Raw genomic sequence first — 21,998 nt, 5'->3', positions numbered from 1 at the left:
CTTAAATTACAAAAAAAAAAAAAAAATGTGTTTCTTTAATCAAGTTACATGTTTGAGGCTTCGGATAGGCTCTAAACTGAAAGAATGATAAAGTACAACTGGTGATAGTTCTTGATAATTAATTGTTTATAACGCCTTATTGGTTAGCGTTAAATGATTTAGTCGTGGTTGTTTTATGAAATATATACAACTGATAAATACGGTGAAGTTTAAAACGTTTTTCCTAAATTGATGCTTTAAATGTATGTCGTTCATGAATTAGCGTAGCAGAAGAAATAAATCTGTTATGTGGAAAATCTAGTGAAATAAACCTTTCAGAAATCTCGACAAAAATTTTTTGATAGCTGAAGTAAACTGTGGGATACTAATATTATCGCATATTATTTGACAATTTCTAAATCCCTGGCGATTCCCTCCTCGATTTTTTCCCTGATCCCTCGCGTTAGAAGAAATTTTTTACAAGTGTAGGACATATTCCCAACTACCATGACACTGCTAAGACCTGCCACTTTATCAGTGAAAGCAATAATCTGTTTCACTTTGTGAGTTATACAACTAACTCCTGGTACTTTGAAAGTTCCACCACCGAGTTCCGGTACATCCTGAGTGATACTACAAAGTTCTAGCAGTTTTTCCAAATCTCAACAATCTTCTTGCTCAGAAGATTCGACGTCGTATGGGGTAACAACTTGTATTGTGTGTGTGTGTGTAAGTGTCCCGAACTGGTGCTCCCAATCGGAAGATCTAGACAAGATGCCCCTCCGGAATTCCCATAGCCAGATTGAAGAGCAGATTGATTCCTTCATCCAAACTTTCAAGCGCAACAGCGCCTCTTTCGCGAGCAACTTCAGCATCGAAGCATATGGGGCGTCCCTCCGGCATACTTTCAGTGCAGGACAGCTCAGCCCCACGCAGTTTCGCGGGAAGAGGTCCTCCCTCGTGTCCACCTGCTCTTCCACCTCCAGAAGGACGTCCACTGATCATTCCGTTTCTGAAGAGGACGTCAGCGAAAGCAGTGGTAAATGACTTTTATTGCTCATATATATGTTACCTGTGCTTTATACTTTACTAAGCTTCTGCATTCTTCCCTAGGTAAAGTCATCAGCAAAACCAAATTTCTTAAATTAAATTTCATTAACACTTACAGTCTGGCCACGGATGATATTGAATTGGCAAATGTCCAGTTAAGGCGAGTCTATCTAAATGAGAGAGAAAAGTAAAAATTTGATGCTCGTGCTCCGTCAATTTCAATGTGATTCTGCTTATGTTGTGGATATCAAACGTCTGCAAAAGTTGGCATCCCTGAAAACTAATAGATGCGTCCAATTTCTGCCCGTAAACCGTATGTTTGCCTCTCCATCTCATAGGTGGTCAGACTGCACATGAATTTGGTACGCAATGTCAGTTATTTCTTTGATACATTAAATTTACTGGTAACGGGCCCAAGTACATGTTTTATCAATTTGCATCCCAGAAGCAGTATATTATATTATGTGTGACTTCGATTATGTTTTGCTATGATACGTTGCTTAGATGATTTTAGAAGCTTGCTCATATCTATATGAAGCTTTATGCGTGCTATGTTAAGTTTCGTTGATTCCCTGTCACTATTTCAGTTGTGAGAATTCCTAAACTTCACATAGTGAAACTTTTCATTGATGGACATTACTGGGTTAGTATTTCCCGCTTTTGTTCTGAGCAGATCATAGTAACAACGATGAGTTTACAAAGGAATGGGATTCCCTGTTGGACAAAGCAACCAACTGTTCGGCAAATGTCCAAGTGGTTGGTTTGCTTCCCAGGTATGGAGTGCATAAGAGTTGGTTAAACCAACGGGCTAGGTGTATGAACCTGATACTCAAGGAAATTTGCGTTAAGCGTAGTATCAGGTTTATTGATGTGTGGAGTAAATGTAAACGCGATTGGATTGCTAGGGATGGCCTGCATCTGAGCTCTACTGGGGTCAAAATGGTTAGTGGTTTGGTTTTAGAGGCTTCAGAATCAAAAAACTAAGTTGGAATGGGGGGCATGGTTTTAGGATCAGAATTCGAAAGGGTATTAACTATTTGGATTTTAGTAGAAACGGAAATAGGGTGGCTAATAAGAGAAAAGATTTTAAAAGTTGGGATTCAAATAATCGTGCAGCATTAAATAAAAGTAAGATGGGCTTACTTAAGGTTTTTTATACAAATGCTCGTAGTATTAGGAACAAGATGGAAGAATTGAAAAGCATAATTATAGATGAGAGGTTGGATATTATTGGAGTTACTGAGACAGGGGCTACCAAAAGTGATGATGATTTATTATCTATTGCTGGGTATAATTTGTTTAGACAAGATAGAGTAGGTAAAAGAGGTGGTGGGGTTTTATTTTATGTCAGAGACACTTTAACTTGCAATGAATTGGTAATTAATGATAAACCTAATGAGATTGATATGATTTGGCTGGAGTTGATGAGCAATAAGGGAAATAAACTACGTTTAGGGAACATTTATAGGCCACCCAACTTAAGCCAGGGTCAAGATGAACAGATGTTTAGTATTATTAGTGACATTTCAAGCAAGGGGTCAGTCATTATAATGGGAGATTTTAATTTTCCAGGAATTGATTGGAATAATTTTTACCATAGTAATAGCAGAGAAGAGGAATTTTTGAAAGTAATTGGTGACTGTTTTTTAGATCAAATTGTAACTCAGGGTACTCGAGTGAACGTGATTTTGGATCTAGTTTTCTGTGATATGGAAAGTTCTGTTCAGGGGTTATGTGTAGGGGAACACATTGGAGACAGTGACCACAACAGTATTAGGTTTGGGATTAAATTTGATACGCACAAAGTAGAGAATTTTAGGTTTGTGCCCAATTTCAGAAATACTGATTTTGTGGCACTTAGGCAGAGTTTGAAAGCAGTTTTTTCTTCTGGATTGGACAATAGCGATGTGTATCTTCAGTGGGCAGAGTTTAAGGAAAAGCTAGCGAAAACGGTTGGGGATCATGTTCCTTTTAGGAGAAAGGGTGTCAACACTAAAATTTGGCCAATGTGGTTCTCCAGGGAAACTAAAGACGCTCTAGATTAGAAGCAAGCTGCTTTTCATAGGTTTAGAGAAACTGGTCACAGTGCAGATAGGCTCCAATATTGTAAGGCGAGGCGTAAATTTAAGTATTTGGTACGAATTCAGAAAAGAGAGTTGGAGCAAAGACTGGCAGATAACATAAACAGGAATCCCAAGAGGTTTTTTGCATACGCTAATTCGGGGAAAGTTCGAAATAGTCATATTGGGCCATTGGTTGATGAGCACGGAATTTTAATTCAGGACGATAGTGATATTGCTAATGTTCTTAATAACTTTTTTTCGAGTGTTTTTAACGATAATTGTATCTCAACAGTTGACACCAACAAGACACAAGCTATAGTACAGCTTGAGGACTTTGTATTTTCCAGGGATGACGTTTTACTTCATTTGAAAAAAATTAAAGAGACTAAGGCTCCGGGACCTGATAATATTTATCCAAAAATTTTTGTTGAATGTGCGGAGGAATTAGCAGATGTAATCGTAAATATTTTCAATGCTTCTTATAATTCGGGGACAGTGCCAGAGGACTGGAAGCTGGCTAACATTACACCGCTCTTCAAGAAAGGGTCTAAAGGGAGTGTGGGAAATTATAGACCTGTGAGTCTAACTTCGGTGGTTTGCAAAATTTTTGAAACATTGATAAAAATTAAGATAGTAAATTTTCTAGAGACTAATAATCTATTGACTAGTTTTCAGTACAGTTTCAGGAAAGGCAAATCTTGTGCAACTAATTTATTACATTTCTATGACAAATTTACCATGGCTTTGGACAATAAGAAGCCTGTAGATGTTGTTTACATTGATTTTCAAAAAGCTTTCGATAAGGTACCGCATGTTGCTCTACTTAGCAAATTAGCTGATATAGGAATAGGAGAGAAAACTTTCATTTGGATAAAAAACTGGCTGACCGGAAGGAAACAAAGGGTAGTTGTAAGGGGAAATTACTCTAATTGGAGTGAGGTTTTAAGCGGGGTTCCTCAAGGTTCAGTGTTAGGGCCTGTTTTGTTCATTGTTTTTATGAACGATATTCACAAAAATATTTCTGGGAACATGAATTGTTTTGCTGAAGATGTCAAAGTTATGGGGACTGTAGATAATGAAGAACAAGCAAAACAGCTGCAAGAGGATCTAGATCATATTACGGAGTGGGCTGATAAATGGGGTATGGCTGTTAATGTTGGGAAATGTCAAGTGCTACATTTAGGGCATGGAAATAAGTGTACAAGTTATTATTTGTAAGGTTCAGTCATTAGTCAGGCAGACGAAATTACTGATCTGGGGGTCTTAATAAGTCAGGATTTAAAGTTTAGCCAACAGTGCAGCATTGCTAGTAACAAGGCCAATAAGATGCTTGAGTTTATCAGTAGATCTATTTCAAACAAATCTAAAGAAGTTCTTCTGCCCTTATATAGAAGTTTTGTAAGACCTCATTTGGAGTATGCTGATCAGTTTTGGTCTCCTTATCTTAAGAAAGACATTAATGTATTGGAAAGGGTTCAAAGGCGAGCTACAAGGCTAATAAATGGACTTTCTCACTTAGACTATGATTCCAGGCTTAGAAGGTTAAAAATGTACAGTCTTAAAGCAAAGAAGAGACCGAGGGGACATGATTCAGTTGTTTAAATTTATTAAAATGAAAGATGTTACGGGGCTGAAGTTAAGCACTGAAAACAGGACAAGGGGTCATTGTTTTAAGCTATTTAAATCTCAGGCTAACATGTGTATTAGGAAAAATTATTATTATAGCAGGGTAGTGGAACCTTGGAACAGTTTACCGGAAGAGGTGGTAATGAGCAAGGGAATAGATAGTTTTAAGAGGGCCATTGATCTTCACTGGGGATTGTAAATTGACTAGGACCAGTCTAGCTGAGCCCAGAGCCTATTGCTGGTCGTCGCTTTTGTATTTGTATTTGTATTTAATATGCGCTTTCCCTATGAGTACAGGAATTCTCTCTGAAACTATTGGTGTTTACTCTAAACAATGATGAGCAATTACCGCTGTTCTATATTAAAGCATAATCTCAAATGACAAAATTTCCGCGACATTGACGTAAGCTATATGGGTTACAACATAATTCCACTCTACTTTGAAATGCTTGATTTGAAATCCAATTGGCATGAGTTCCAGAAAAAATAAATAAATAAATAAATAAAATAAATAAATAAATCCCAAGGCACTGTTTGTATAAGGTTTTTAGTTTAAAGCGAAAAGGATTCCTACATTTTTTATATTTCAGCAGAAATATTCTAGTCACAACAAAAATGTCTATTTACTGTACATTACCATCAGAAGCGAATAAAATCAAAGGGGTTGTTTGCATACAGAACATCTCTAATGTTGCAAGCGCAAATGTAATAAGCGCAATCCCTTGCAATGTATACAATGAGCGTGTGATACTTTAAAATGCACAATTAAGTCTAACTGTGAAGAGTTGGCCCTTGGCCGCGTCTTGTTTCAGAAGTGTCCATTTTTGTAAAGGAGTGATACGGAGATGAAGGTTGAAATACGGTATTTGCAAATGCGTTATTGGTTCTCGAGCTTGAATACATCACCTTGAATTTAAGAAATTAGCCAAAGAGATAAAACATTTCAATTTTGTGCTGTCAAGGCAGATATCTCATTGGACAGGTCATGTTTCAAGAAAGTGGGTGGGCCTTGGTTTTACGTCTTTTAGCAACTATTGATCGGAGACAAATAACGCCTTTCGCCTTCCATAGTTAATTTGAATTGAAAAATATGGCGAGAGTAGGGTTGCAATAACGAATGCAAAACTTGTCATTTTTACTTTTTCGCCAACTCAATGTAGTTATTGCTACAACTCAAACATTTCAGGTGTAAATAATCACGCAACGAAGATATACTAGGAGTTCATTTCTTTTTCATATCGCCAAAATGTCGCTAAACTCGAAGTATGGCAAGCGCCCTTTCTTCCTTCTCTACCAATTTAAGGAACACGACTGGTTCTCTCAAGTGATTGACAAGGGTCATTTGTTCGCGGTCGGACTATACCAATCCCGTTTTGAAATAGATCAAAAAGTGCAAATTAATGCAAATTTTAACACCTTGAATAGATTCCCGCAATAACGAGTTGCAATAGGATTCTACCCGTTGGATTACTTGTTTCCACAAATGGCTCGTCCAAGGGAATCTACCCGCCTCCTTCGACTTTACACCATTCTCTTCAGACAAAACAGCATGAAGCACAACAAAACTGCACGAGCATGTCCCTCCTCCTTTTATCGGTGGCGTCCATCCTCTGATCTAGGGGGCCTCGAGCATGTCTCTCGTCTTGAGTGGTGGCGTGTGTGTGTGTCGTAGAGCTGAGTTCGGGCCCATTTTTGAGAGTCCGGGCCCGTACGAGCCCATTAATATCAATCATAAAGGATCGTCTGAAGTTTCGCTTTACACTTTCATTACAATTATACCGACTGGTTTCGCGCGATGTTGCGAATTCCATTCAATCGTTATTGCATATAAGGTGTGCTTGGAGAGAATAACTTGAGGGGGGGGGAGAGAATTACCGGTAATAAACTTGCTAAAGAACTTCAGTTTCAAAAAACATACCCATTTCCCAAAGAGCATGAATTCTCATCTAAATTTGCACTTTGAGAACTTCAATTGAGAAATTTTGCCTAGAAGGAATTTCTGAAACTCACCCCTTCTCCTACAGTTTCCAAAGATAGCTTACACATGCGTTTTTAAGATCTGAATTTCAAAAGATTTCTTGCAGAAATCTATCCAAATCCCCCTCTCCCACAAACATTGTCCAAGATTATCTAAAAATAGTCTGACAATAAGTTTTTGGAGCTATAATTTCGTAAATTTTCCGAGGGAGTGCCCCGGAACCAAGCCCCCCCCCCCATTTGTACACATATTACACATTTTTCCTATGAGGTGAACATATATTTGTCATTCTTTTTCTTCACATTCTATAAAACGCAATCCACTTGAGTCCTAATATGGCTCCTTCCCACAACTAGTGAGCTCTCGCTCTTACATTTGAAAAAAAAAAAAGCTAGAGGGGGGGGGGGGCGTTTCCTCTTCAAGGAGTAACCCTTAAGGGGCCTGCTGACCTGTAAATGCCAGGGCCGGTTCGTGTTGTCCCAGCCGCCACTGGTGGAACGTCAGTAGTGAGGATAATAAGCAATTCGGATTGCTCAAAAAAGGAAGCAAAATAGCAAATTCTTTTCGTCAACTTATTTCTTATGGTTTATTTGTACAAATTATGAAAAATAATATTCCATTTTTGATCTCTGTCGTCTCATTCTGTTTTGCTTTCGTGCTGCCATCTATTGACTCAGTTTACTGATGTTTAAAATTAGATATTTTTATTCATTTGTTTCACATTAACTTAGAAACAAATTAAGAAATGCACTATTCATCTTTGAAAAAAAAAAAAATGTATAATAATACTGCGTAATTTTTCTCATATATTTTTTCATTTGAAAAGTAGAGTTTCATACGAATTCGAATAAAAGAATGCATTTTAGAGACCAACACTTCTAGAGATTTAAAAAGTAATCCGTAAAAATGTTGATTTCCAAAAATTTCTTTTCATAATTTTAGAAATATTTTTCACGTTTTTAGTCTATAGAAGTCAACTTTCTTTTCAGAACCTATCTTTTTTTTTTAAATAACTCGGTTACATAAAGTTTTTCTCATAACCTTTTACCTCTCGCGTGATCTTATAACGGCTTCTTGTAATAAAAATATAGTCTTAAAAATGCGTAAAATGCCACTACATGTATACTTGAAGGAAATTGTATGTCTGTTATGTTTCTCTGTATGACCCAGACATTCCTCGCCTCCACAGTCATGAAATTTGGCAAAGAAAAAAAAAAAAATAGTTTGGACTTGGGAAGTGTGAGCATCGAATCATTTTTTTATTTTTCAATTTGAATTGGTTCTTTCTTTTAAATTTCAGTTAAATTCACAATAATAAACATTCCCTCTCCAGATTTTAAGCACGCAGTATATTTGTTTATTTCAGGACTTGTCCTTATTCTAGTCAGCATTTTTCGGAAATAGTGTCTTTATTTTAATGCGAACTTTTAGGGCTTGATTTTCTTATTTAGGATCAGTAATCCTTTTTTTGTCAAGCATTTTTAAAGGAGCTGCTGACGTTATGTTACCTATCTTTATTGTAATAGTTACTTTTAGGAAGTGCTGCGGATGTATAATCAATGTAGATTTTTAAGGTTGTTCTATTTTATTCTGCATGTTTTTGAAGTGTTAATTTTATTGTATTGGATACTTTTCGGGACAGTTAGTCACAGTCTAATGGGAGTTTTTCGAGACACTCTTCAGTTTACTTAAGACAGTTTATCGGATTCTAAAGGAGATTTTAAGGAACTGCTGCCCTATTCTACAGAGATTTTCAGGGAGTGCTGTATTGTTCTACTGAAGATTTTTAGGGATTGTTGTCCTTGTTCTGACAGAAATTTTTAGAGACTCTTGTCAGTCAATGAAAATGTATAGGAACTGTTGTTCTTATTAAAATGGGATTTTTGTGAACTGTCCTTTTTCTAATGAGGATTTTTAGAGATTTCTTGATTTAAGTGGGAATAAGGACGTTTTTCTACGTTTCTTAAAGTTATTCCTGTAAATAATCTGTTTTTCTGATTATTATGTGAATTATTAGGGACTGTAGTACTTATTCTTTTGAGGGTTTTTGGAGACCACTGTCCTTATTTAAAGAGTGTTGTGCTTATTCTGTTGTAAAATTTCAGATTTAGTGTTGATTTTATTTAGAAATGTTTCTATTGTAATGAGGTTTTCAGATATTTTTTTTTTTTATATATATTACGAGGATTTTTAAATAATGTTTTCCTTTTTCTCGTAATATTTTAAGGGACTGATTTTTTTTAAACTTTTAGCATTTTTTTTACCTGTTATTATTATTTTTTAAACTGTTGTACGTACTCTAACAGGGACTTTTAAAAGACAAGAGAAAAAATTCAAGAATTGCTGTCTTTATACTAATTAGATAGTTTGAGAGGCTGGTATCCTAATACTCATGGGTATTTTTAGAGACTTTTGTTCTTGCTCTGATGAGGTGGGGGTGGGGACGGGGGTTTAGAAAGGAATTTGAGTAGTCAGTTTTGCTGAGTTGATCCGTTTCAACTCTATTCCAACTCCGTTCCGATACTAAATAACATGATCCAACTCCACTCCTCTCTGTTCAGTTCTCGTATTGAAATCATATAATTTGTTCAATAAATTTATTTATTATGCGTATTCATGTCATTAAAATTGAAGACATAACTAGCAGTTTCAAAATTCAACAATGTCAACACTCCGTAAAATTCGAAATTTAGTAAACAGTCCATAACAATCTCCACTAGACTCAGGAGAGCAATTCCTAAATGTTACCATTAGATTACAGGCAACCTTTTTTAAATAATGCGAACATTTCCTCAAAAAATCCCCAGCAAAAATAAAGATTCCTGAACCTAAATGAGGAAAAAAATATTTCGAATTCACGTTCAAGGAAAGATAATAATCGATTTCTCTCATTTCACTTCGAGCAGAGGTTTCTGCCGAGGCTTAACTTTGTGGATGTTTTGCAATTTCGCTAAAATATTCCAACAAATAATTTTGGTGGAATTCTTTCATTGTAATTGAAACTTCTGACTCTCTGAATTTAACTTCAGGGGTTGGGCACCCCTGAATCTCTTAATGATGGTCTCATCAGTTCTAAAGGGGTGAAAACAAAAATTTAACATGATCAAAAGAGTGATGTTAATGTTTTGTATCTCAACTTATATAAAAGGCACATAACTCCTCTAAACATCCCGGTTAATAGAGGAATGAAATGAAATTCAAGAAACAGATTCAAAGCATTCAAAAATTAACCGATCCTGCGTGAAAACGGGTCGAAGTATTTTCACGAAAAAATGTTTTGACCTGTTCAGATAAACAAAAGTTCTGTGAATTTCGGTGAATTTAATTGTTTAATTGTTAAAAATTGCATCTCCAAGTTTTGCCCAATGTAGCTTATCATGACACATGCACCAATATTGTCTACAGATTTATCTAAATATAATTTTATTTTTTCTGTTATAATAACTTCAGAAAATCTTTTATGATTAAGTAACTTAAATATTCTAATACAGAAATTTGTCTTGTGTACAGTAATTTTGGTACATGTACATATGGATAGAAATTTATAAGATGCAACTCCATATTGAATCATTTCAGTTTATTAAAATTATTTTTCTTATTCAATTGAGAAGATTTATGAAATAATCCCAATAACAGAAAATGATTGCTATTTTTAAGCTTAAATATAGAAGTCTGACCGTTAAGAACAGTTGCACAGTTGCTAAGAAAATGTCTTCCACTTTTTGGTAATTTTTCGGCCGAATATGGCAGAATAATTTTGAGTTTAAACTAAAAGTAGCAAATTCTTCAAAATTTGTACCAAATCCTTGTTATTAATCTCTTATAATGCATATTTAATTATTAACCATACAAAACTTTGCTTTAAATGCGACTTAGGTTTTTCCTTTTGGCAAAAATAAGTTAACTATTCGCCGTCCAAATAGCCGAATATTTGGCTTTGATTATGACCGAATGTTCGGCATTCGGCCAAATCACTACTCGTTGCATCACTACCTTCCACTCCTTTTTAACTAGCATAAGGTCTGCAATTATTGCCGATAGCCAATGATATCCCACATCCTAAAGTTAAGTTTTTTTAGACCTATTCCTATAGAGGAAAAATTTCAGGAGAAGCCCCCGACTCCCTTTAGTTACCAAAGATAACTTATATTGTCTTCAATTTTGAAAAAAAAAAAAAAAATAATAATAATAATTTGTAAGGGAACCTCATTCTCCTAACATTATCAAAAGTTGACTAAAAGTGATTTCAAACGTAGCATTGAAATTTTCCTGAATCCCCCTCCCCCGACCCACACTGAGCCCTCTTCTCCTAACATCACCAAAGATTGATTACAACTGCGTTTTTAAGATTTCAGTTTTGAAAATTTTCCAATAAGTATCAATGGATCTAACACGCTTCACAGATTAGACTTCCAGAAAATTTTTTTGATATTGAAGTTCCCAAAACGCAATTTTAGATGATGTTCGGTAATTTTAAAAGAAACGAGGGTTTGGAGGCTCTCCCATTGAAATTTCTCAAAATTGAACTTCCGAAACGTACTACATCACAAATTTGAGAAAGAATGAGGTTCGGAACTTTGCCCCGCAATTTTTCGAAATCAAAGTCCCAAAAAGCAATTTTAAGCAAGTTTTGGACACATTAAGGAGAAGGAGGTTTTTTGTACTCTCCCAGAATGTTTCCCAGATTGAAATTTAAAAACACAATAGGCTGTGTTTGATGAAGTCCCTATCTTTTATTTATTTTGAAAAAAAAAGTAAGAAAACTTAGTAGGTGATATATTAGCAATTGCTCCCCCCCCCAAAGTTAACTTAAAACAAAGTAGCTGTAGAATTTCTTTTCTTTATCTTGGGAGGTCAGGAATTGGAGGTTATTCCCCTCCCCCCCTCTAATTTTGGGCCTGTTTATCAGTAGGCCAACTAGACCGAGGCCTAGAGCCCCTGTTATTTGGAGCCCCCCAAATGGCGAAAACTGTTTTAGCAAATGGCAAAAATTGTAATGTTTGGCTACAAGAGGGCCCCGAAAAAGTGTTTGGCATACGACCTCTGATATTTTAATCGGGGCCCAAGGTCAATAGTTTCTGGGGACCAGAACCAATATAAACATTTTATAACTAAGTTTGATTTACGGAAAAGTTTAATAATATTAAATGAAAACAAAGATAAAAAAACTTCTGGCCCCTTCCGATCCCCGCCCCCCCCCCCTTTCCTTTCCAAATCCAGATCCTACCCATAAACTTTTATTGGCTGTCTTTTTCCGGGCTCCGATATGGTCAGGATTTTTTTCTTCTTTTTATTTTCTTCTAGGAATTTTCCCTTTTCCCTTCTGTTCATGGCAAGTAACCTAAGGAGGGCGATATAATACTTTTTGCACCGGAGCTAAGGTTTGTTTTTCGCGCAGGGAAGTTGGACCGTGAGCCCTCTTTCTCAGGGCCTGTTTACTGAATAGGGCAACTAGGCTGCTCCTGCTATTTGAGGGCCCCAAATGGCGAAAATTGTTTTAGAAAATTGCGAAAATTGTAATGTTTGCCAACATGAGCGCCCCGAAAAAGTGTTTGGCCTAGGGTCCCCAATATCTTAATTGGGGGCCCTAGGTCAAGAGGTTCTGGGGTTCTAGGGGGCCCCAGCAGCAATAGAAGCTTTTTGAACTAAGTTTGATTTTCGGAAAAGATTAATAAAATTGTAAACAAACTAAAATTGTACTCAAAGCTCAAAAATTTTCGGTCCCCTTCAGACTACGCCCCCCCCCCCCGCGTTGCGGGGTTTTGCGGTACGTAGTTACGCCACTGCACTAAGAATATCCTTCCTTTAAAGCAATAAATTGCACATAAAACTTTTGCATTAAAATGATCTTTCTTTTTATAAGTTCATCCGGTTTTTTTTTTCCTGTAAAAAACCTTGTTATAAAACTTGAGGGAAGATGGGCAACGGCAGCAGCTTCATGTTTACAAGTTTTAATCGTCTTACCAAACATGCCACACACATTCTTTTTATCTTTTAATTTTTGAGTTGATTTTTGGCTGGGGGCTTAACAGACCTGTCATTTCAAAGGTTTTCACGGAGGGGGGAGGGGGGTAATGGTACATATTCAATAAATATCACAAGAAGAAAGCAACAAAATACATAAAAAAATGTATGTTCAATATGTTCATGAAATTGGGGGGGAGGGGGGCTGATTACCCAGCTGAGGACTCTGGTGCATAGCCCCCTTAGAGGCAAAAGTCTAACTCCGCCCATGGGCGCACCCCCTCAAATCATACGTAGCATCCCCCAAACGAGATATCCCCCAAAATGAGATCAATTAAAATGGAATGAGACCATTTGAAATGTGACCATTCCAAATTACCCCCCCCCCCCCTCCCAGAAAAATAAAAAAATCAAGTGCTCAATCCACACCATGGATCCTCCCCCTCCCCCGTTGCGGGCACACCTGCGAAATTATATTTTAATAAAAATGTGAGGAGACAGCAAGCGAGAAAAGAGCCAAATTGGCAACCATACTCTCCGGTAACCCCCAGTTGGCGCTCATCCCGGATGCAGCATCGAGTTTGTCGGCTGTGCCTCTCATCCGTTTTTTGACCGCGAGGAAGTACGCCCGAGTTGAGTGCTGAGAAATCTGCATCAGCTGCTAATGTGTGTTGTTTTTCGTACCTGTGTTGGTGAGGGTGTCCTTTTAAATGCAAGATTGGCTGCATTAAATATTGTAGTGATATTTTAGTGCCCTTGAAATTTTAATATTGAAGTTCTTTGAACTGATGTGTACGTTGGATTCTTACTTGATATCTACAGTGGTGCTGCATTTGTTGTTTCCCAGTTAACAAGTATGTATGCGTTAATTAGTTTTTTTTTTTGTCTTTTACAAACATAATGATCTGAAATAGAGGCTTTACTTACTGGTGTATTGAAATAAAATCGTCAACGCATATAAGTTTTAAATTAATTTATATACCATTAGTTCTGTGTGCGATGCATTTGTAGTGTGTTTTGTTGTCACTGTATGCTCTACGCTTCTAAAATCGATTTGGATCACTGCATTAAACATATTTTTGATAACCCCAGACTAGTTTTCCAGTTTTTTAAAACCTTTCAGTGTGAATATTTACGATTTAACTATATTCCAATTAATTTGTAAAACACTTATAGTATTCCGAATATTAAGTATTAAAAATATTTACTCGCTAATAAACATAAGATACATACATTAAATTCAGATATCTGTGATATTAATATTCATGGGGTGGGTTCCCCTCAAAAGAAAAGAGCTTTGATTATGATTTATACGAGAAATGCAAGCTCTTATTATATTTTTTTCTCTAGAGAAATTTAATTGATCACTAGCTATCATTTCATTTAATTATGTACTGTACAAGTGCATTGCAATGTATGATATTAATGTTGGCTTAGCATCGAGGGAAGGGGGGGGGGAATATCCTAAGTTTTAATTGCTTGATTGCTGATTAGCGCTTGAGGGAATGAAATGATTGTGTGTGTGTGTGTTTTTTACTGTTGATCTACTTATAAGTCCTTCTTTTAGATATATGCTTACCAGTTTTTGCTTTTCCAGTGCACATGTTCAAAGTATATATGTGCACATTCTATCTATTATATGAGACTGAGAAATAAAGGGATGTAAGTCGACTATTTAAAATTTTGAGTAACACGTGTTTAAAGTTCATATCCTGGGTAGGCTTTCATTAAAAATTTGTTCTAAATTATGCAGTAGAGCAGCAACTACTAGGGCTACTAGTACTATTTCTTCCCCCAAAACAGAGGAGAGGTTCTCTTATTATTTGTACTGGTTATCTCCAAGTCTTTAATTTTGTCACTTACATTCTTTTGGTCATCACTGCCTCAAATGTCCATGGATTATGCATAATTGGATACATTAGTGGGGGAGGGGAGCATACTTGAAGCTCAAGGGGTTTCAAGAAATATAATTTTCTCACGGGCACCTTGGCCTCTCTCTTATAAGTGACAAGTGTTACCCGCACGGCTTTGCCCATAGTTGAAAATCAAAAGGTCATTTGGTTCGCCTGTATATTTACAAATAATGGATGAAGAATTTCTCGCCAATGGGCTATGTTCATTCGCTCTCCCATTCCAAGTCATGATAATTTCATAATTTACTTGCCCATCTTATGATAATTTTGCTCCGGAAAGTGTTCTTAAAATTGAAATAGTAAAAGAACAAAGTCAAATTTTCGAAAAATCGCTTCGAGGTGCACACCCCCATGCTACAAACTAACTTTGCCAAATTTCATGAAGATCGGGCCGAACAATCTAGGCGCTATGCGTGTCACAGATATCCAGACAGAGAGACTTTGAGCTTTATTATTAGTAAAGATACCACGAAAGGAAAGGGTACCCTGATGGGAGTTCATTGTGTGTGTGTGTGTGACCTCCAAAAAGTTTACTTACTCAGCAAATTTTCACTAACAATTTGGAAACAGACAGAATTGCGAAATTGCATCTCTTAAAATCTTTCGTTAATGATGCCTAATGTTTCTTCTCATTAGATGCTGAAATGTTTACATGCATATGTTTCATTTTATTTATTATTTCTTTATCATTTTGTAAATTAGGAATTACCCTTCCCTCTTCTCCCCATCAAAAAAATTTTGGTTGGCGTAACCCCTGCATATCCCAGGAACTTTGTGGCACCGTTTTCCTCTCATTAGATAACACTAGCGTGCCCCTACACCCACTTTGGGAAAAAAAGTAGAAACGAAAAATTTTCAAATTTACATCATCCACAAATGCAGTGGTGTTCCCATAGGGTAACTCCATATATGCCGTATACTCTCCAACATTTTTTAGACACATAGCGTATATACTCTCAAGCTTCATAAATTTTCAAATTATGACAAACTATGTATATGATCACATGCGCAAATTGTGCATAATGAATTACTGGGAGTATACCCTCAGAAAAATTGATAGGCACTGCACAAATGTATATTTTCCCCTTGATCTAGCCAACATTGTTGATACTTTAGTGAAGAACTGCATTGTTACACTGTTATCCTAAGCGAATTTTTTTTTATAGATTTATATAGTATGCCACAGTACACTTAAGTTCGACCAAAGACAGTGAGGTCCTATTTAAAAAAAACTTCAGCATTCTGTCCATTTGTGTATTAGCAGTCATAGATTAACAGGTTTTTTTCTCTTCTGGAATTAAACATAAATGTTCCTTTACGGCATGAAACTAACAAAATTATTTTACATCTCCATTTGAAGATTTTGGGCTTATATTTATTTAGTTATTTATTTATTGAATAATTTTCAAAGGTTGAGTTTATTACAATTTCTTAGTGAATAATTGTCATTTTTTATATCGGTTACTTGAAACTCTTAGGCAAGGCACACACTAGGTGGTTTGTTTAATCAACTTTTCATAAAAGATGCCTCTCAACTAGTTCACTGGTCTTTTTCATTGTGTCCACACGATGGGACTTAGTTGGATCAACTTCTTTTTCCAAAAAGCTGAATTTATTTGAGCAGCTGTTTTACAATGCTGTTAAAAACTAAACCGAGTTTACTTGTGTGCAGTGTGAATGCTTGGCAATGTCTGAATGAGTTGAATCAACTAAGACTGTGATTCAACTCTTCCTGATGAAAATGATAGCGGCGCATGTGACTGATGAAGTTAACTGTTGTGTGAAGGATTCTGGGCAATTCCTTCTCTTTTCTACCTGTTTACTCTTCTAACCGCCCATTTGACAGTTGGTTCAACTAAGTTGCCTCGTGTGATGGAAGCCTAATTTCGGTAAGTTAACAATGTGTACTGGGCAGTTCACTAATGTAAATCATGTAAAATCAATTCTATGAAAAAATTACGCTAAGGTGTAGTATAGCCCAATACCAAAGCAAAAAAGGGGTCCAGAATGAATGCTTTTTAAAGCTGAGTAGTGAAATGTCAAAATGAATTAGGTTGAAAGAGGTGGGAGAGCCAATAAGATCAAGTTGAAAATTTGTGGAGATCTTGGAAGCAATGCTCCTTGGGGACTGAGTGCAGCAGGGGCTGATTACACAGAAAAAGAAGATAGATAAACACTTTTTACCTAGTGACTAATCTAGGTGCATTTCTATGGGGCATTAGTAGCATGAGTGACATTTATGATTTCCCTATGTGTCTCTTCATCGATATTCACTCTCCTAAATGGCTTACTCCAAATTTGAATTATTTTTCACATGATCGTTCAAGATGGCGACAGTAGTATTATCATACCGAGTATGCAGTTTTCATCGACAATCAATGGCGGTTAGTGGACAGCAGGGAAACAGTTTAAGAAGGGAATTGGGTTTGAATTCCTATACAGAATGTTTTTATCACTGTCTTTCTTGGCAAACTTAGAGGAGGCTGTTCAACTGTGTTTCAAACTACCAGTTTAATAAGATAAATAAATACCTTTGATCAGATTATCCAAAAATGCCCCAATTCATCAGATCTTGACTTTTGGGAATCCTTTAATATTTTGAGGAACAGTTCTAACTTATTTAACGATCTTAGTGCAGTTCCATATTTTTCCAACATTTGGCTCCCATATCTTTAATACTGTCCTTCCCCCATCCCCCCCCTTTTTTCCCCATTCATTTTTATCTATCTTCCTTTGTTTATTTTTACCTTTCTGTCTTGATTGACACCCCCCCCCCCCAATTTTCTTCTATTTATCACTATTTTTTCCTTTTTTCGAATATTTTTTTGTTTCTGTTTATTTTATTTCATGGTTTTCCATTCAGCTTTTCCCTTCTAGCGGTTCATGGTTACTGACAATTTCTTTTCTTTTTGTTTAAGCTTCGGCTTAATCTTTGTCCATTTGAATTCTTTTTTTCTGGGTTTGTACCTAAGAGAAAGCTCTTTGCCTTTGCTTGTATTCCTATTGGTTCCTGATCGGTTTATAACTTTGTCATTGGTGTTTGGCTAATCCGCTGTTTTTATCTTTTAAGCTGCATGCTTATCTGCTCTTGGCTTTTGTCGGATGTCTTTTCATCCACAAGCTCATTATTTTTTGCATTGAAAAAGGCGTTCCCTGTAACGCCGAAACACGTGTCTGCTGTAATTTGCAAATTTGTGCTTCTTCTAACTTTGTTTTGTCTTACTTTACCAGTTTAATGTTTGTATATTTAATTTGCAATTATGTATTATATTTTTCTGAGGATTCTGGCTCTTATTATATTTTCATACTGCATATTATATTTTCATACTGCATAAAAGCTTATTTCTGTGATTGCTTATGAACTTCTTGGTTGTTAATGTGGGCTCAGACTGTGTCCAAAATACTGTAGCAAACTTCAAGTTATCTGACAGTTTTGTGGGATGTTGAAAGCTCCAAAGCATTGGTGACACATGGAATATGTTATATCCTCAATGCCCAAAGTAATTTGTCAAGTACTAGGGGGACTCTGTCCACTGCTCACTGGTGCTCACCACTGCTGGTGAGAACTGGAATTTTAAAAGAATTGTAAAGAATAACATTACATATTATTGTGAAATTTTCACTTGGATTCTGAGAGTATAATTGCACGCATTCAAAAGTGTAAGGAATCTAAATATTACACAGCAATTTGAAAAACCTTCAACAATGGAATAGAATACTTCTTCTGACTACCGAAACAAGTTTTTTTTTGTCAAGAATTTCATTCGCACATAAGTTTACTTTTCTATACACTAACATTGGTTTTGTAACGTCTTTCTCATTAGGCATAGGCTTTACATTAGTGCAAATATACTTTTTAATGATCAAAAAAGAATTATCTCAAGCAAAGTCTTTAAAATAAAATACTCTTTTACAGGCTCAGGTCTATAAATTTGGGCATATCTGCAACAAAGTCTGTAGAGCCCCTCCCCAGATGCCAGCAGTGTATATTTGCAACGTTAATAAGTCTTAGTGCTTCTTTTTCTTCAGTTTCCTGGGCTGTTGGGCCCCTTAAGGATGTAGTCCCTGCCACACAGCAGAGTCTGCGGGTACGCAGATCTGGGCCTGTTCTTCTAGATCAATAAAAAAAACATTAGTCGCCATGAAATTGAAGCCAAACTCATTCTTTTAAAGTTATACATATTCTATTATAGTTATTACAAAGTATTGTCAGGCATACTTCAAGAAATGCTTCAAATGACAGCACAGTTCTTGCGAAAACTCGGAGAAATTTATTTTCAAATATGCACAAGAGAAGATTCGTTAACATAACCACAACACTAAATTAAGCATCCACAACAATTAAGCAAATTAACGTAATTCACCATAAGTACAACAGTAATTGTGAATTTACATCCCAAATACGAGAAAATACTGAGATAACAACCACAGTTCAAACAGCATTAAAATTCATTGACTTGAGAAGTTGGGAATGAAAAGATTTTCACTGTGCTAAAATTCGTAATTTTTAAGTCTTAAATCTTGCATATGATAATACACTGCTTGACAATTTCTAAGGAACAAGTGATTTATGCAAATTCGTACCTCAACCAGCTGGCGAGTGGAAACAAATTCAAGTTCAGATGGCGTGGTAGATCAAGACTCATCTGTATAAAAGACGGTGCATATACGCTCAAGATTCATACAAAAATTCACGCGCTTTGGTTTTTAACAAAAATAGCGCTGAATGTTAAAAAAGGGTTTTCTCTGAAATTCTGTTTGGTTCTTGAAATATTTAAGAGTAAAATGTCAGCAAGACATCATTTGAGTACCTACGATCGTGGACGAGCGGTTGGACGACTGGAAGCATGTCAAAGTGTCACCACTGTGGCTGCTGCAATGGGTGTATCAAAAAGTGCCATCTCCGGATTAAGGAAGGCCGCTGAAGGTGGAAATGTTTTGCAAAAGCATGCCTGGGGTCGTGGTAGGAACACCACACCTTCAGAGGATCGCTACGAAGCCCTCGTGGTAAAAAGGAACAGAAATTTTACTTTTGGACAGATAGCTGCAAATATTATAACCGCTACCGGTACGCATGTTTTTGCAAGAACCATCTCACGGCAAGTAAATAATGTTTGTATGCACGGAAGCCCGTACGTTGCATCCAAGTTCAACCACGCCATAGTCGAGAGAGCTTACGCTGGTGTGAGGAACATATTGGTTGGGATCGTCAAAATTGGTCTAGAGTGATGTTCTCTGACGAATCTCATTTAAGTGTGACAAGAGATTCTGGTCACCAACTACTGTGGGGAGAGCGTGGAACACGTTATGCACAAAAATTTGTTTGCGAACGTAATCGGTACGGCCCAGGCGTGGTGGTGTGGGCAGGCATCATGCACAATGGCTGAACACCGCTTCACATTTTTGAACAAGAAAGAGTTACGTCGCAAATGTATTGCAGAGAAGTTATGCTGGACCATGTTCATCTTTTTAGGGAGCTATAGATCCGGACTTTCTCTTTACGAACGACGATACACGACCACACAGGAACATTGAAGTGTCTGACACACATTGCAAAGTGAAAACATTCTTCTTATGCAATGGCCTGCTTACTTTCCCGACTTAAATCCAATTGAACTTGCCTGGGAGGATCTTGGCAGATGTGTTGCGTGAAGAACCGTCCCTCCCAAAACAGTACAAGAACTCAAATCCGCCTTGAGAGAGGAGTGGGAAAACATCCCCCAAGCACTCCTCAATAATTAGTGGGGAGTATGGAAAACAGATCTAAAATGTGCATTAGTGTCCCTCGTAATCATACATCATATTAAGGTACTCATGTCTCCATCATTCTGACCTAGATCATTTTTTCGTGGTTGTTTGAAAACCATCTAAGTGGGATTATTATTTTATTTTTAAGTTTTTACTTCATTGATGCAGTAATATCTGTATTATTTTGTACTTATAATGAAAGCACATCATCCCTACTAACTATACACTTCGTTCTGTTTCTTTAATCATTATCTGTTCTTAATTATTCCAAAAAAACGTAATTGTTCCTTAGCAATTGTTAAGCAGTGTAGAAGAATGTGTTTTAAATATTTGGCTATGGTTAAAGTTTAAGAAATATGCAAGGATGCCGAGAGCCTTGCATGATCCCTTGTCATGTGGGTCACCAGGGCTCCCTCCCCTAATGTAACTTGGCTACTCTGGTTTCTGACTAGGTTGACATGTCCTCTCTTCGGCCCTTTAGAACATAGTGTGGTCATTACACACGGGTTGGCTAATTTCTTGTGATTATTGCAATCTTAACGTTTTGACTTGACAACATTGCAATTAGTTGGTGTTAAAATAATTAATGAAATAAAAAAGTTTTAAAGTATCATGTTTTTTTTAAAATGAACTAAAAAGTTTAGGGGAGAGTGTTGTACCTTGAGACACTTTTCATATTTTAATTTTTAACGTCAATTATTTAAATCAAATTTAAAATCTAAAATTCACATTGAAATACCCCAATATACTTCCTTGTAATATATTTTTCAAAATTCAGACAGTTTGAAAATAAAATATTGCCAGCCATTTTTAAAGTAAAAGTGAGGCTGTCCCAAGTACAACATCCCATTGTACTTTTTGATATATCCTGTGATACCATGGGAGCCCTTCATGATTCAGAAAATATACATATACTTGAACAAAAAAAAAATCATTTTAATGAATTAAATAATGAAATAATGCATTACTATCTAACATTAAATGTGTTTAAAAGACTACATCAGATTAGAACATTTTCCAGGCTCCTAAATGTATCTTAGTTATTATGAACCATGGATATGTTGTATCTCGGAACGTGTCTTAAGATACAAAATGTTTGGCTGTCCCGAGGTACAATCACCATGTGGTTTAAGAAATTCCAAAATGATGGTCAATGTATAGATAAGCTGTCGTTATTTTATCATAACCAAAATATTTAAAGTGCTTCTCTTTTATAACAAAATAAAATTCAGTTGATTAGAAATTATTCACTTTGGAGTCATGAAATTTTTTTTCTCTCACAAAATCATCTATTTAACTCTTTTGATGTTGATTGCTACTACGACCCCATTTATTGGTGAAGGTTACTATTAGAGGCCAAAAACAAGACTGCTTAAAATAGATTCTTAGAAATTAGCAGTATCCAAAGGTACAACTCTTCCCTAACTTTTTATATCAATTTCCAGTTGCAGTTCGGTAGTAGATTTTATTTATTTCTTATTTTTTTCTCAAAACTTTTTTATTTTAATGCAGTTTGGAAGTCGGCTCTATTTTTTTTAAGAAATATTTTTATTATTTTAATGTATAGCGTAGTAAAGAACCAAATGTTGAATAGTTATTGGTCATCATATTCGGTAAAATAATATCATCCCAACTGAAGCAAGGATTGAAATTAAAAGCTAAGTACAGTGAAACCTG

At 36.1% G+C, this 21,998-nt stretch overlaps 1 protein-coding gene across 1 annotated transcript in view; it reads left to right on the top strand.

Moving 5' to 3' along the window:
• The first annotated feature begins 753 nt into the window (after positions 1–753).
• LOC129218488 (guanine nucleotide exchange factor DBS-like) overlaps positions 754–21,998 on the top strand; it is a 111,399-nt gene continuing 90,154 nt past the window's right edge. Inside the window, 1 exon segment of the mRNA XM_054852776.1 lies at positions 754–1,018. Coding sequence (XP_054708751.1) covers positions 754–1,018 — 265 coding nt within the window.

Source organism: Uloborus diversus, chromosome 1 (assembly GCF_026930045.1).
Source record: "Uloborus diversus isolate 005 chromosome 1, Udiv.v.3.1, whole genome shotgun sequence".
Classification (NCBI taxonomy): Eukaryota; Metazoa; Arthropoda; class Arachnida; order Araneae; family Uloboridae; genus Uloborus; species Uloborus diversus.
This window is presented reverse-complemented; position numbering and strand designations above follow the sequence as displayed.